We start from the raw sequence: 14,873 nt of genomic DNA, 5'->3' as shown, positions 1-14,873 counted from the left end.
CCACCCAGGCATATGGATATAATATACTTAGATTGGAAGCATGCATACTTCTTAATTATTTTGAGCTCCTCTGCATCAGAATTCACTTAGAGAAGGGCTTACTCTCCTGGCTGTGGTAATTTATCCAAAATACCAAAGATAAACTAGGTTGCTGACACATGATAAGTGTAGGCAAAATTATGCCTAGTATCCATCTCAATACTCTGACGTCCAATAGTAAAATGTCAGTGGAAAGCTGTGGCAAACCAGTAAGACAAGATATATTTTCACATTGATTTAGAGTGTAGAAAGATTTGGATCATCCTACCAGGTAAAGAACCCTGACCAGAGGATAAACGGCATGTGGAATGTTTATGAACAAAGTAAGTAAAAATATTAAGTTCAGTCTCTTGGTCATAACTAAGGTCTGAGAAAGTAAGATTTATGTAAAAGTACCTGGCTGATAGGACTTGGTTTCTGCTTTATTATCCTAGAATGAACAGTTTTATGAATGACTGGTAAGGAAAGTCTGTTCTTAACCTTTTTTTTAAAAAAAATCCAAATATATGCTGCAGTTATTCTAGCTAATGCAGTTGGAATTTTTGCCAGATGACTTCTGATGATTCTCAGGCAAAGGAAGAAACCTGTAGATGACCAGAGGGCAGAAAGGGATAAATCAGGTGAGCAGCAGCTATGGAGCTGAAGTAAGTCAAATCAAATGGGTGCCTGCACTTGGGCAGTGTTCAGGGCCAGGGATGGCCAGCCCACCTCTCATTAGATCTCAGCTATTTGCTACATTTTAATTACCAAAAATAAATTGAGCATAGAACAAACACAAACAGCTCTTCTCGAAACATAATTGTAAAAGTCAAAACGTATCCGTATGAATCACTCTTTTAGAAAGAAAACATTTAACAAACACATTTTCAGCCTTCACAAAAAAATTTTTATAATTTATTTGCATTTTCAGTAATGTACATATTCTAGAGGAAATACCTGTACGTTCTGGCAATACAATTATTTTTAAATTGGAAGTAATTTTCGATATACCATATTAAAATAAATAAGAATTTCAAAAAATTCAGTACGCTGATAGATGTCATTTATTTCTTCAATTATATATCAAATACTGAAATTAAAACTTTAATTAGACATGTCATTAAGTTTATGATGGGCAAAGAAAGTAAAATCTTTAATCTATTTGTTAAATTAATGCAAAGCTGAATCCAATATGAACATTTCTCTTTAGTGCTTTGCATTGATGCATGTTTACTACAACATATCTTTGGTCAAACAGGTCTGCTAACATCTTATATCCTTGGCATAACAATTATTGATGAATTTAAATTTGTAGGCGATAGAGACTGAAAAATAGCATAATAATCGTATCTTTCAGGTAAATATTTGTTTTTGACAGAAAACTACACTTTTGATTATAAATAGCAATTGTAGATTATGAGCTTTAATGATTTTTAAATATAATGAATTGACATTTAACTTTAAGGTTATCAATTGTACTGTAAATTAAAATTTTCATAAAATTATTTTAAAATTTTCCTATATTTGTTATTTTTTTCTAAAAATTATCTGTTCCCCCTTAAAATATTGCTTACATTCTCTGTCCCTGACAAAAAAATCAATGATTCAATCGATCTCTTGTTTGAAGGCAGTGCTCAGTCTCTTGCACTAAAGGGCACACAAGAATACTTGCTGACTAAAGGCAGAAATGTGGGTATGATTATATATGTGTTTAATGGAAATTTGTAGACCTTCCCTGGTGTGATGTGCCATCACAATTATTATCAATTCGTGCTCTGACCCCAGTAACACTGGGCAAACAGAAAGACTTATTTTTATGACAAATGAAATCATTACTCTTATGATATACTAGTCTCCTGTGATGGTTTCCTAATTTGTATGTTCTAGAGGAACATGTGAATTTTTTTTCTCTGTGGTCCCTGCATCTATCAACTTTGGCTTACATTTTGTGTGTTCCCCAGGATTCAGCATATTGTCAGTCAGCATATCACTTAAGGTTAAAAGTAAAGGAAAAATTGATATTATTAATAGAATAAACGTAAAATTATTAGTGAACCTTTGTCAGGAATGTTTGAGGAAGAGGGTAAAGCCACCTGGGAAAAGACAAAAGAAGAAGGGGACATGCCCACCAGTTAATGCTATTGTTGAATTCTAGACTTTATCTCTAGCTTAAGGCAGAGAGGAATGGGAATTTTGAAAACAGAATGAAGATGTTATGTTTTCATTAAGGCCATTGTGGCTAGAATGAACAGAATTGCCCATACAAGTCTTTACCAAACTTAGAAAGATCTATTCTCTCTTTTTCTTCTTTCCTGTTTTAACAAATTTTAGACAAGAAAACAAACAACATTTTGTGACCAAGAATACAGCAGTTGCCACACAGGCCAGCAAGAACCCAATCACATCCAAAGAGTGGTACTGGAACCAGGTGAGGTCGTGGGCAGCTGGCCACAGGTGCTTGGCTCCTTTGTGGTGCATGACAAACTCGATCCAGAAGACTGCTCGGTCCAGGGGCTTTACAGGCTGATCATGGTGAAGCCGTGATAACCTCATAGCATTCTCTTTATAACTGGTAGGCAAAAACAAACAAAAACATAGAAATTATAGAGCTTTTGTTTTCATTAAAAGTAAGCATACAATACATGATATGTGTTATGCAAGCCAAAATCCATAGGTGTGTTGAGAAAAACATTTTAATTCTTGCTGTGACATGAACTTTGCTGGTCACATAGCATGTTAAGAGTTGTGAAAGAGGGGTGTGGAAGAAATATATTCTTAATGGAGTGTGGTAAAATGCAAACATATAAAAAAGATGGAATAAATCAGTTGTAAATGTATAGCCTCATTTTTCCAAAAAGGAATTTTGGTATTGTGTGAATTATAGTTTCCAGGACTGTTCCAGACCAAGACTCTGAATAACCCTATTTTGAGAGAAAATACCCATTAGAGAGTCCATAAGCATGGCCTCTAATGTCAGACTAATTAATGATGACAGACATAGAAACTGATAGTCAACAGTAGTGAGACATTTTTGCAATGCCTGAGATCGACACTGTGATAATGCCTCCATTGCACACACCTGTGCCTTTGTGATGCAAAAGACAGTGTCTATATATTGGCAGTGTCAAGATTGGATGAAGATACTAAGGTAATTTTAGAAATGGCAAGGACATGGGTTTTGAGTTTTTAAGGTAAATAGAAATGTCTCACTAGCATAAAGTCCATAATCAATGTGGCATCACAAGAGCAATAGTTAACAACTCTAATAGTCTCTCAAACACCAATGGTTATAGGTATGTCTTCAAAAGGCATATTCTGAATTCACTGGAGATTTCTTGGTGGCTGAGCCAAGAATTAGTATGTTTACCTTTGGTTTTGTGTTAGAGATAAAAGTTCCAGCCTGCAGACATGAAGATGACAGAAGGTAGAGATGTGAAGAGATGTCCTGGTGCAAGTTGGACATTGTTGGGATCAGAGAAGAAGAAATGTAACCATCATTCACCAGTGAACATGATACACAACATCCAGCAGCAAGAGGTAATTTACTTGTATTCTTTTTTTTTGTGCACAGTGAGAAAGAATAGTCATACTCTCTCTTTTTGTTTTGTTTGTTTTGTTTTTCGTTGTTGTTTTCATACTCTTTTTCAACCAGATTGAAATATAGGTAGGACTAGAAGAGTAGTTACACAAGTTTCATCCTAATACATTTTAGGCAAACTACAGTGGTGATAAGAGACTATCTGTTCAAATCATATTTTTATTCAAGGTTTTCTCCATTTATAGATAGAGATTTAAAATTTGAAATATGCATATACTTGACAGATACACTTGTACACGTGAATACAAATAAAAATACAGTAAGCCTTCCTACAAATGAGATAGGATAATCTATGCTCATTAAGATGATTACTTAATATTTGTTGTACACTGTTTTATGACAGTTATGTTAAAATATTATGAAATTGCTATGGTTTGTGTATTTAAATATAGACTTCGTGCTCCTTAATTCCTTTAAGGAATAAGAAAATGGAATACAAATACATTATATATATACTCTACACTAAACACTTTTGTTCCCAGATAATTTCAGACTTAGAATTAAGTTTAGGGTTAAAGTTAAGGTATTTTTTTGTTTCTTTTTTTTGTTTCTTTTTTTTTGTTTTTTTTCTTTTTCAGTACGCGAGCCTCTCACTGTTGTGGCCTCTCCCGTTGCGGAGCACAGGCTCCGGACGCACAGGCTCAGCGGCCATGGCTCACGGGCCCAGCCGCTCCGTGGCACGTGGGATCCTCCCAGACTGGGGCACGAACCCACGTCCCCTGCATCGGCAGGCGGACCCTCAACCACTGCGCCACCAGGGAAGCCCAGTTAAGGTATTTTTAAAATAAATAATTTCAGGTATTTTCCTGGGAAATTCTAAGAGTATAATTTTTTCACATCAATAGTTTTCAAATCAACAAGAAAATTTAGTAAGCCTTCTATAAAATGAAGTAGAATTTTTAAAAATTACAGAATTTACCTACTCTGATATTTAGTAAAATGAACCAAATTATCAGCAATTAACAATTTGGTAATAGCCTAATAGATTAGACATCAAGATCATCATTTATGAGAAACAAAAGATCATAGTAAGCCTTGCTGAAACTCCTAACCTCCCTTTCCAGATCCTGATGATATATATAATATTCTGAAATATATGATTTGAATATATATGTATCTTAACAAAAATCTTTTGACTGCAATGTGAGTGGGAGGGGAAAATGGACCACCAGGGCTGACTTTTTAGGATGAGTTCAAGGCAGATATTGAGTGTCTTCCCTTTTAGAAATGAATACATTGACCACTTTGTCTAGAAAACCTTGCTGCTAGGGCTTTAACAGATGGTTTTTCATAGACTAGTTCCACTAAAAAAAGCTGCAAAAAATTCCATTTATGTTGACCTTCTCTCCTAACTCCTAAATTGCAGGTTTCAGTAATGTGAATGGAATATTACAACTATCCTTCAAGTTTTGCCTCTGAATAAAAATAATTCAGTCTGAGATAAACTGGAAACAAATTTTAAAATAAGGTATCTATACAAATGTGGAGCAAATAGTGAAAGCAAGATGAAACACATGACAGCAACTTACACAATATTGGGGAAAAAACATAAAAATGACAGACTTAGAATGTAATTAGGCATAATACATAATTCAAAAGAAGAGGAAAGTTTGAGTAGAGTAAGAATGTGAGAGTTATGAACAAAAGCTCGAGGATCAGATTATGAAACAAGAGGAGGTAACAAAAGACAAGGTGAGCTATTGAAATTAGTTGTTAAAAATAGCACTTTAAGGGATTAATAAGAAAATTACAAACAGTAAACAATGTTCATGAAAAAGTGAATTTACTAATTTATGGGCTATTTGAAGGAATCTCAGTAAATTAAGAAAGCAAAAAATGATTAGATCAATTAGAAAATAATAGAGAAAGAAAACAAACTCAAATATTTTAACATAGGGAATATTAAAATCTGATGTCCCTGAAATAGAGATAAAAAATGGAACTAAAAGACATTTTAATAAACAAAAAAAATTAATTTCTGAAAAGAAAAATTGAATAATTTTCATCCTAGATTAACAGTAGTAAAAGAATATACTATAATCCCAGGAAAATGTAGAAAACAAATGATAAGGATATGCCATGTTTAAGTTTCTGAATTTAAAAAATACTATTTCCAGGCTGAACAAGAAACTCTTAAAAAGTAATACTGATCAGAAAGTCCTCAAAACCCTACAGCAGCATTTAAAGCCAGAAGATCATAAGTAACCCTGCACAGTTCAAAAGGAAAGAAAGTGAGATCTAAGTATGTTATATTCAGATAGGTGTCATTCTCCCATCAAGTCAATGAGCAAATATTGTTAATTGTGATTTCAGGGAGTCCATGACTCTTTGATGAAAGAAAATTCCATATGAAGCATTCAGTTAAGAATGAATTCAAAATATTTTGTAGAATCTCTGATTCAATGGTGAATATTGATTCTCTTAAAATATGTGAAAAGATTAAATTACTGTGAGGAAAATAAGTGCCATAAATATTGACAAATTAAAAATTTAAGTAATATATATTAGAGATGAAATAACTTCCAATTTCAACTATTAGTGGCTAAAATTAAAACACATTGTTAAAAAAACACTATGTATACATATATTAATTCTTAACCTTGGTGAGACCTTTCAGAGAAAAATATTAAGATATAATCATCTGTATCTAAAGTTCATATAGTTTATAAATGTAGTTTACAAATTTATTTTATCTTTAGCTAAATCAGATAAAATTTAAAATTTTGTTTAAAAATACATATATAGTATCAATTGATATTTATAAAATTATTAACTACTCTAACTACTCCTCCCTGTATATATGCATATACTGATTAATGATATACACCAAGTGTTAACAATGATTATTTTTGAATGATCAATATTGGGTGAATTATCACTTCCATTTTTGTACTTACTGAATGGTTATAATATTTAAATAAACATATATATTTGTTTATAAAAAAAGCAGATTATCCAGAAAATTATCTAAGAATTTATGTAATCACCAACATTATTTATTTTGAAAAAACATTAATATAATATTTGAAATCTTAGTTTGTTTTATCATCTCAGACAATCACTTCAGCAATTTGGGAAATGAAATAATAAAATGGTTTTTAAATGGTCATGTTATAGTTGTTATTTGAAAATACACTAGTTAGAAATGCATGAAACATTGGACATTTTTGAGTATGATGGGTAGCATAATTAATGACAAGCCTTTAAAAGTAGTAGTACTTACAAAGGTTCATTAATGACTGTTCTCAAGGCATTGAGTAAATCTGCACTTGTCATTGTGTTTATGTTCACCTCCACAGCTGCTCCTTTGGCCTTCATGTGAGCAATGTTGTCAGGCTGATCAGCAAACATTGGAACTCCCACCATAGGCACCCCATGATAGATAGCTTCATAGATCCCATTGGTTCCACCATGAGTGATAAAACCTTTTGCTTTGGGATGACCTAGTTTGGGGATTGGATGAGAAGCAGGTGAGGATTTCATGATACATAATACATTAATAGAATTTCAGAGAGAGATGGGGAAAAAACTATTGGATAACTCAATGAAGAAGGCAGTGTTTTCTACAAAAGCCAAGAACATGGGGAATTGCTATCTCAGATAATCATGATCCCCAAAAAAGGTGGAATTAACTTCCTCTGCATTGTCTAGAAAGACTTACTGAGGAGGCCATATCAGAACTGAAATTGAAACTTGGAGAGCGGTGAGAGTCTTAACTGAAGATTCTCTTTTATGAGCCAGAGTAAGCATCAATCTATAAAATTAATGGCCCATTCTTTAATTATATCTGCTTTAAAACTGCAAGTAAAATGTGGAAATTTAAATATTTAAAATGTTTATTGAATTTACTTGCTGTTAAGCAGCTACTTGCCCATCATCCAACTGTACAGCTTTTTTTTCTTGGTCTTACCAAGAAGACCATTCTGTGGTATCCAATCATAGAGCCGAGTATTGGCTCCTAATGTGGCCGGTTTCTCTCCTTTGTATCTCCATAAAACCTGTGGAAGACAGTGCTTTAATTTTGTAAGTAAAAACACAAAATTAAGGCATTTTAAGGCCATAGAGTTATTTATAAATCATATAGTCCATTTTAGGTTTTTTTTTTTTGACTATTTGAAAGCCTGTGTTGAGGTATTACATGAAGTATACAGAAGTTCATAAAAAGTTCAAACAACTGATGTTCATGTATATCTGTTACAGCAGTTAACTTTAAGTCACAAACAAAAGAATATTGCGAAGAAAGTTTTTCAAGAAAAAGTATACTAAAATCTGAAAACAGCAAATACCACTTGATGTTCTGAAAGGATAAAAATTATAATTTGTAAGTTTTATTAATTTAAGAAACACAGATTGTGTTCTAAATAATTTGTTGGATATTCAAGATATAATATATCATGTTTAAATCTATAACCATTATTTTGTTTTCAGATATTTTATAGCTGAGTGCAGATTACTTTTCTTGCATAAAAATATAATTGAATAGAGAGGGTCATGAGCATAATGTTCTTCCTTATTTCTTTGTATTTTGAGAGGAATTGATAAATGAGAGAAAAGTGCAGTTTGCTTCCCTCCCTGACAAGCTCCAAGGCATGACAGTTGTATTCCACATGCTTCAAATAGCTCCTGCTTTCTTGGAATCAACTCTGGGCCTTAATTCCCAAATGGAGACAAGTCCAAACACTTTTCACTTTCATCTTCTGTTTCAGTTATTTGTGAAACTGATCTAGGTTGCATAGTAGTTTATCAAGGAAGATTTTATTCTAAGCAGAGCTGCAGTCCTCTGTGCCTAACAGGCTGAAGATCCAGTGGAGAATCTGATGGTGGAAACCAGAAGCTCTTTTCTAGGGACAGGAGAGAGGGTTTTTTTTTTTTCAGGTAGCATAAAAGGCTGACTCTCTTGTTCCCCAGGCTATGGCTCCAAGGAGTGAGGCACGTCCCAGGCAGGAAACCAGGCATGACTGGAGCAGAGCATCACCAGTGTCATCAGCAAAGAGTCTGGGACACTGACATATTGAATGACTTAACATCCCAGCCAGGCAGGTGTGAGGGGTGCACATGTCCTCCAAATTCTGAGTTCTAAGCATCCTGTTCTGCCCTCAATGGCCGGCAGGTGGCGCACAAACCCGCCCTTTCTTAGCCCATCCTCCTTTATGTGATAGTTGAGAGGAACATACAAAAGAGGTAGTTTGCAAACATTGAGAGATAAGGTAAAACTGCTTGCCTTTACCTTTTTTGAAAGGGCTTATACTAATAGTCTATTAAATATAGTATTATCACTTAAAAGCTTCTGGAAGTGAGATTGTGAGTGAAGAAATAGAAAATAAATAGGACTAGTTTAGGCAGAATATGAGGGTTAAAAAGCATTAAAACGAACATGAATACTACGTAACTTTACTTGTCATGAGGCCATCCTAGTTCTTAAGTTTCAAATGTAATGTTTTCCAAAAATATAATTAGCTTTAAAATTTTTTTGGCTGCTTTTTGGATGATTTGTTGCCTTTCTGCCCTCCCTCCCTTCCTTCCTCCCTTTGTTTCTCTTTCTTTCTTTCTTCCTTCCTTCTTGCCTGCCTTCCTTCCTTTCTCTCTCTCTTTTTCTCTCTTTTTCCCTTTTTTGTTTTTGAGGGGGAATGAGATAGAGGATTTGTTTATACTCTATTATTTAATGAAGTATCTTGTTAGGATGCTAACCTTTTGTTACATAATTTTTTTCTTTCTTTTTTTTTCTTTTCTGTATGACGATTTTCAGATTAAATACCAATAAGTGGCAAACTCTTTAACAGAAAAGTTTAAAAATAAAAATCCAGAGTTTTAACAGGCCTAAATAGTACACTTACAATTATAGAGTTTTATTTACTTTAATATAAAAATATAAAGAGACAGGGTGTTTTGTGAATGGAAGTATATAAAGAGTAGAAATCTAGAATTAACAAAATTAAAGTTAATTGAATGTCATAAATTAGAAAATATATACTGTTTGACAATAACACTAGGATCTTTAAATTGTTTTAATTGTAGAAAATTTATCTTAGAAAGATTAGGCTTCTATTTCTAAACCAACTATACTTTAATTGAATCCTAATAAAGCCTAGCAATATAAAGTATATTCTTGAACATGATTCTACTCTACTCTATGTGTAATCTCTCTTTTCCTGGACCTTGAAGCTAACACACTTTAGAACTTTTGGCAAGAGTCAGTGCAAGTCATAAGGTTTCAAAGAGTAAAAAGTTATTAGAATCTTAACATTTTCATCTCTATTTCATTGAAAATAAGTGACTTCATAAAAAGATGTATTTTCATAGTAATGCGAAGGCTCAGTAGGCAAATGGTAAAATGTGCCCCAAATACATTTTAATGTTTTGAGACATTTTTACTTAAAGGTGGTGCCAGTTCTTCTCAGTGTATGATGAGTTGCAACTTTCACCTAGAAAGAGTACTATTAGCCACATACTCTCTTCAGTTGGCAGAGCGGCTGCCCACCATGACTGGAGTTTGTACTAACCTTCTGTGGAATCTGGGCAAGGGCTGAGGCAATGAGATTGGCTTTTTCTTCTGTGAGGATTTTGACCATTGACCCCAGAGAAAACACCACAATACCATCTTCGCCTGAACTTTGGACAAATTCTTCCATTTCCTGCAGAGATAAAATTCTTTCTCTTACACAAGTGCAGGATCACAGGGGGAAAAAGGCTCTCCTACATTTCTAAATAGGCAGACTCAAGAGAAGTGTCAGGGACATTGTTAGACTGATTCTGTCTTCTGCCACATAGAACCATCTAGTCTCTTTAAGAGGAAATGTATTTCTGAAAACTATGGCTTAAATATATAATGAGTGATTACACATAAAGCCATGGAACCAAACCATTATACAAAATGAATAGGTGATAAGAGGCCGATGTTCTCATGGTACATGGAATTATTACTCCCAAGGCTTAATTTTATGAACCAACAGAGCTGGTGGCAAACTTGTAAAAATATTCCTTGGAAGGAAGCCCAAAGAAGGGTTCTGAATGAGGCTTTGAAAATTTTTGGCATGCCAGTTTACATCCAATAAATTATGAATAACTTGATCTAACTTCCTGTTAGGTGTTCAGAATATTTTTCTCATGTTTATTATTTCCTGGATTAATAGGGCTAAAAAATATTTTTTAAGATATGGTATATATAGTAATACATTTGAAAAGATGATAATGCAGTTAAATTCCTGCTACAATCATGATAACACTTATGAGACAGTGTTTCTCTGCCTTCCCACAAGAGTGTGACACTAACTGCGTGCCCAAAATTTGAGCCTTAGCACAGATTCTCTGCAAATAAAATTCTCTTGATCATCACTTACAGTTGTGCAAACTAGGCATAGCAAAGTCTGGGATTGGGGTGTTTCACATAATCTATGTAAATGTCACCCTCTAGAGATATGTCATCTCTTTATAACTATATGTGGTCACCCTGCAATCACTATGTTTCTCAGTTTAAGGCTAGTAAAATTACAACAGGAAAGACAATGCCATAAATGAAATTAGACTGCTATTTTTACTTAGTTAATGTTAAGAGAATATCTGATGTCCCAGGAATTGGTATTTTACCATTTTGATTCAACTCCCTAAACAGATAGTGATTGAATAAAGAAACATTACACACACACAAGCACATATGCAGGCACATATACACACAGGTATATTAAGATTTACACACTTACCTGTTTGATTTGGATTCTTGATTTAACTCTCATTTCTTTTCTATTCTGTGTATCCAGTGACTGGCATAATTCTTTCATCAGAGATATAAGCCAAGATTGATATTGCCCAAATATCTATATTAATAATTGGGTTTGGGATGGAATAATTTTTCTACCTTGTGAAACATGTCTGAGTCATTTTTGTGAAATTGTCTGCATGTGAAAAATGGGGTTGGAAGGATAAACATAATAGTGTGGCAAGGTATTACCTAATGAGCCATGGGATATGTCTTATCTCTTTCTGTACCTTTATTTATTTTAGATATTGGTTTACTATCTCCAGTAATAACCCTCAATAGAGCTTGTCTTCAGCTATACCTTAGTTGGTGTGAAAAGCATATTCAGAATCCTGAAGTAAAGTTTTAAACTTCAATATCCATCTTACTCTAAACAGAAATCAAGAACTCACCTGGGAACACCATTTAACCTGCTATCTTCTACAGAGATTATGTTTGTTTACCCACAACCCAAGCAAATGAATATCTTTCTCTTCACTGCCTATTGATAAAGATACTTAAATACAATATTCTTACTGTATTTACCTATTATTTTCCTTTGTTTCTCAATATTGTTTGCTTCTAATATTTCTGGCAGTCCATATTTATTCTTTAATAACATTGGAATATGGATATATGATTTTCTCTTTTACTCCAAAAAAACCCCTGATATCATGGTCATAAAGAACCAATTCAGCGTTTGGGTTTCTCAGTTTTATGATTTCTACTTTATGTTGATGACTCCCAATTTATTTCTAATGCTCTCTGCTGAGACTAAACCTTGTATTAACAGATGACTTCTAGAAATCTCCACCTGAAAACTCTTTAGACTTCTTAAAGTGAATTTGAAATGGAATTCATCATTGCTATCTCAAAAAAGCTTTTTCAACTAACTGTTTCCTGGCTCAGTAAATCTCATTGCTCTCCAAGAGGCCCTGTCTGATTCCATGTCTTCCATCAACACTTAACTTCTTCTTACTGACCAAAGCCTGTCAGTAAGAGTCTGCCCAAGACTCACGAAAGCATCTTTATCACTCAAATGATCATAGTAAATGTCCCTATTCATAACTCTATCATGCTTGTTAGGAAGACTACAGCAGTTTTCTTAATGATTTCCAAGGCTCTAGCTTCCTGTTCTTCAATCCAATATCTATACTATGGATACAATGATATTTTTAACATGTCACATGGCAGACTTCATTCTCTGCTTAAATATCAAAGTAAAGTAAAAAAAAAAAGTAATATCATTCACAAAAGACCTCTATGATTTTGAAAATAGATTTGGTGTAGCAAACTGAAGACATCCAGCAGCATAGCTCTGTTATTGACACTGTGGAGAAGAACGAGTATTTGCAAATTACCAAATCAATCATTCGTATACACAGAAAACGTGTTTTGCATCCAAGTAAAGAAAAATTCAGATGAGAATGTTCCTTTCTTAAGGATTCTATTCAGAATTGGTGATCATGTATACTGCAGGTTGGATAGCCTCCTTTTAGAATCATTACTACTTTGTAGTGCTTGGATATATGTCTGAAGTTATATAGGCAATGATTTAATTTGATAATAAAGAAGCAATTTCCAAGGACACTCAGCTTGAAATTGCCAGAGACTGGATGAGAACACTGCCTCACATTTTCCCACCAATATGTTATTGTTCTTTAGATGTCTTGTTCCATGCGTGTGACATCCTGCCTTGATTACTAAGTACTAAGGTGAAATTATTGTGTAAACCTGTAGACCACATTTTAAGAAAGACCTAGCTTAAAGTATTCACTAAGCTTCTATATTTGAAACAGTTATGCGCAGTATGAAATACAAAGCCAATCAAATGTGAGAACAAAACTGGGCAAAAGTATGCAAAAGTTGTTAAATACTTTCATAAGACATTCTAAATGTTATGCTGAGGACTTGCAAAACAAAAATATGGAATTAAACTTTACCACCAATCTTTTTCCTATAGTTATATTATTACACAAAATGAGTTATGAACACAGTGGAAAATTATACAAATAATTGATAAATGGCCATTAAATTTGAATTACCATGTAAATATTGTTATTGTTTGAATCTATTACTGTAATCCTACATGGTGAGTTTACTGAGATGCCTTTCAATTTCAAAGAATTCTTAGAGGTAGCCTGAATGTATGGCAAAAGCCTTAATGTAGGTGAGTTGGATGGAGGGAATTGAGCAGAGGACAGTTACCATCTCTCGGTGGTAAGTCAGGCAAGCCGCAGATATCAACCTAGAAATAACTTTTCTAGGCTCTTTAGCTTATTCATTCCTTTCAAAGGCATGTGAGAAAACTAATATGCATAATTTCTGTATCACTTTTAAAAAATTAATACTTTACTTTTTTAGAGCAATTTTTGGATCACAGCAAAACTGAGGGGAAAGTGGAGATATCTCCCATGTACCCTTGTCTTCACACATGCATAGACTCTTTCAGTATCAACATCCCTCAAGAGAATTGTACGTTTGTTGCAATTGATGAACCCACACTGAAACATTATAATCATCCAAAGTCTGTTGTTTACATTATAATTAACTCCTAGTATTATAAATTCTGTGGTTTTGGACAAATAATAAAGACATGATCAATCATTATTGTATCATACAGAGTATTTTCACTACCCCAATATTCTTTCGTGCTCTGCCTATAAATCCCCCATCCCCATCTAACCCCCTAGCAACCATTGATTTTTTTTTTTATGGTCTCCACAGTTTTACCTTTCCCAGAATGTCAGAGTTTGAATCGTACAGTAGGTAAACTTTTCAGATTGGATTTTTTCCTTAATAATAGGGACTTAAGGTTCTTCCATTGTTCCATGTCTATTTGTGGCTCAATAACTCATTTTTTAGAGCTGAATAATATTCCTTTGTTTGGATCTGCAACTTGGTTGCTTCCAAGTTTATCCATTCACCAACTGAAGGGCAATGTGATTGCTTCCAAGTTTTGCCAATTACGAATAAAACTTCTATAAATATCCACGTGCACATTTTCGTGTAAACATGTTTTTAACTCCTTTAGTTAAATACCAAGGAGTGTGGTAGTATGGTAAGAGTATGTTTACTTTTATAAGAAACCACCTAAGTGTTTCCCAAGTGGCTGTACCACTTTACATTCCCACTAGCAATAAGGAGAGTTCCTGTCCACAACTTGCCAGCTTTTGGTGTTGTCAGTGTTTTGCATTTTGGCCATTTTAATAGATGTGAAGTGGTATCTCACTATTATTTTAATTTGCATTTCCCTCAAAACAAATGACATGGAGCATCTTTTTATATGCTTATTTGCCAACTATATATCTCCTTTGTGCAGTATCTGTTATGGTCTTTGGTCTACTTTTTAATCAGGTTTCATGATTTCTTCTTGTGGAGTTTTAAGTGTTTTTAAAAAACATTTTGGATAACAGTTCTTTATCAGACCTGTGTTTTGCAAATATTGTCTCCCAGTCTGTGCCTTGTCTTTTCATTCTCTTGACATTTTATTTCACAGAGCAGAATTTTCTAACATTTTGTTGA

At 33.7% G+C, this 14,873-nt stretch overlaps 1 protein-coding gene across 1 annotated transcript in view; it reads right to left on the bottom strand.

Moving 5' to 3' along the window:
- Positions 1 to 1,623: 1,623 nt before the first annotated feature.
- LOC101276329 (UDP-glucuronosyltransferase 2A2) overlaps positions 1,624 to 14,873 on the bottom strand; it is a 47,300-nt gene continuing 34,050 nt past the window's right edge. Inside the window, 4 exon segments of the mRNA XM_049708906.1 lie at positions 1,624 to 2,587; positions 6,840 to 7,059; positions 7,527 to 7,614; positions 10,117 to 10,289. Of these exon segments, the coding sequence (XP_049564863.1) occupies positions 2,308 to 2,587; positions 6,840 to 7,059; positions 7,527 to 7,614; positions 10,117 to 10,289 (761 nt within the window). The 3' untranslated portion in view covers positions 1,624 to 2,307.

This window comes from Orcinus orca, chromosome 4 (genome assembly GCF_937001465.1).
Source record: "Orcinus orca chromosome 4, mOrcOrc1.1, whole genome shotgun sequence".
Lineage (NCBI taxonomy): Eukaryota > Metazoa > Chordata > Mammalia > Artiodactyla > Delphinidae > Orcinus > Orcinus orca.
This window is presented reverse-complemented; position numbering and strand designations above follow the sequence as displayed.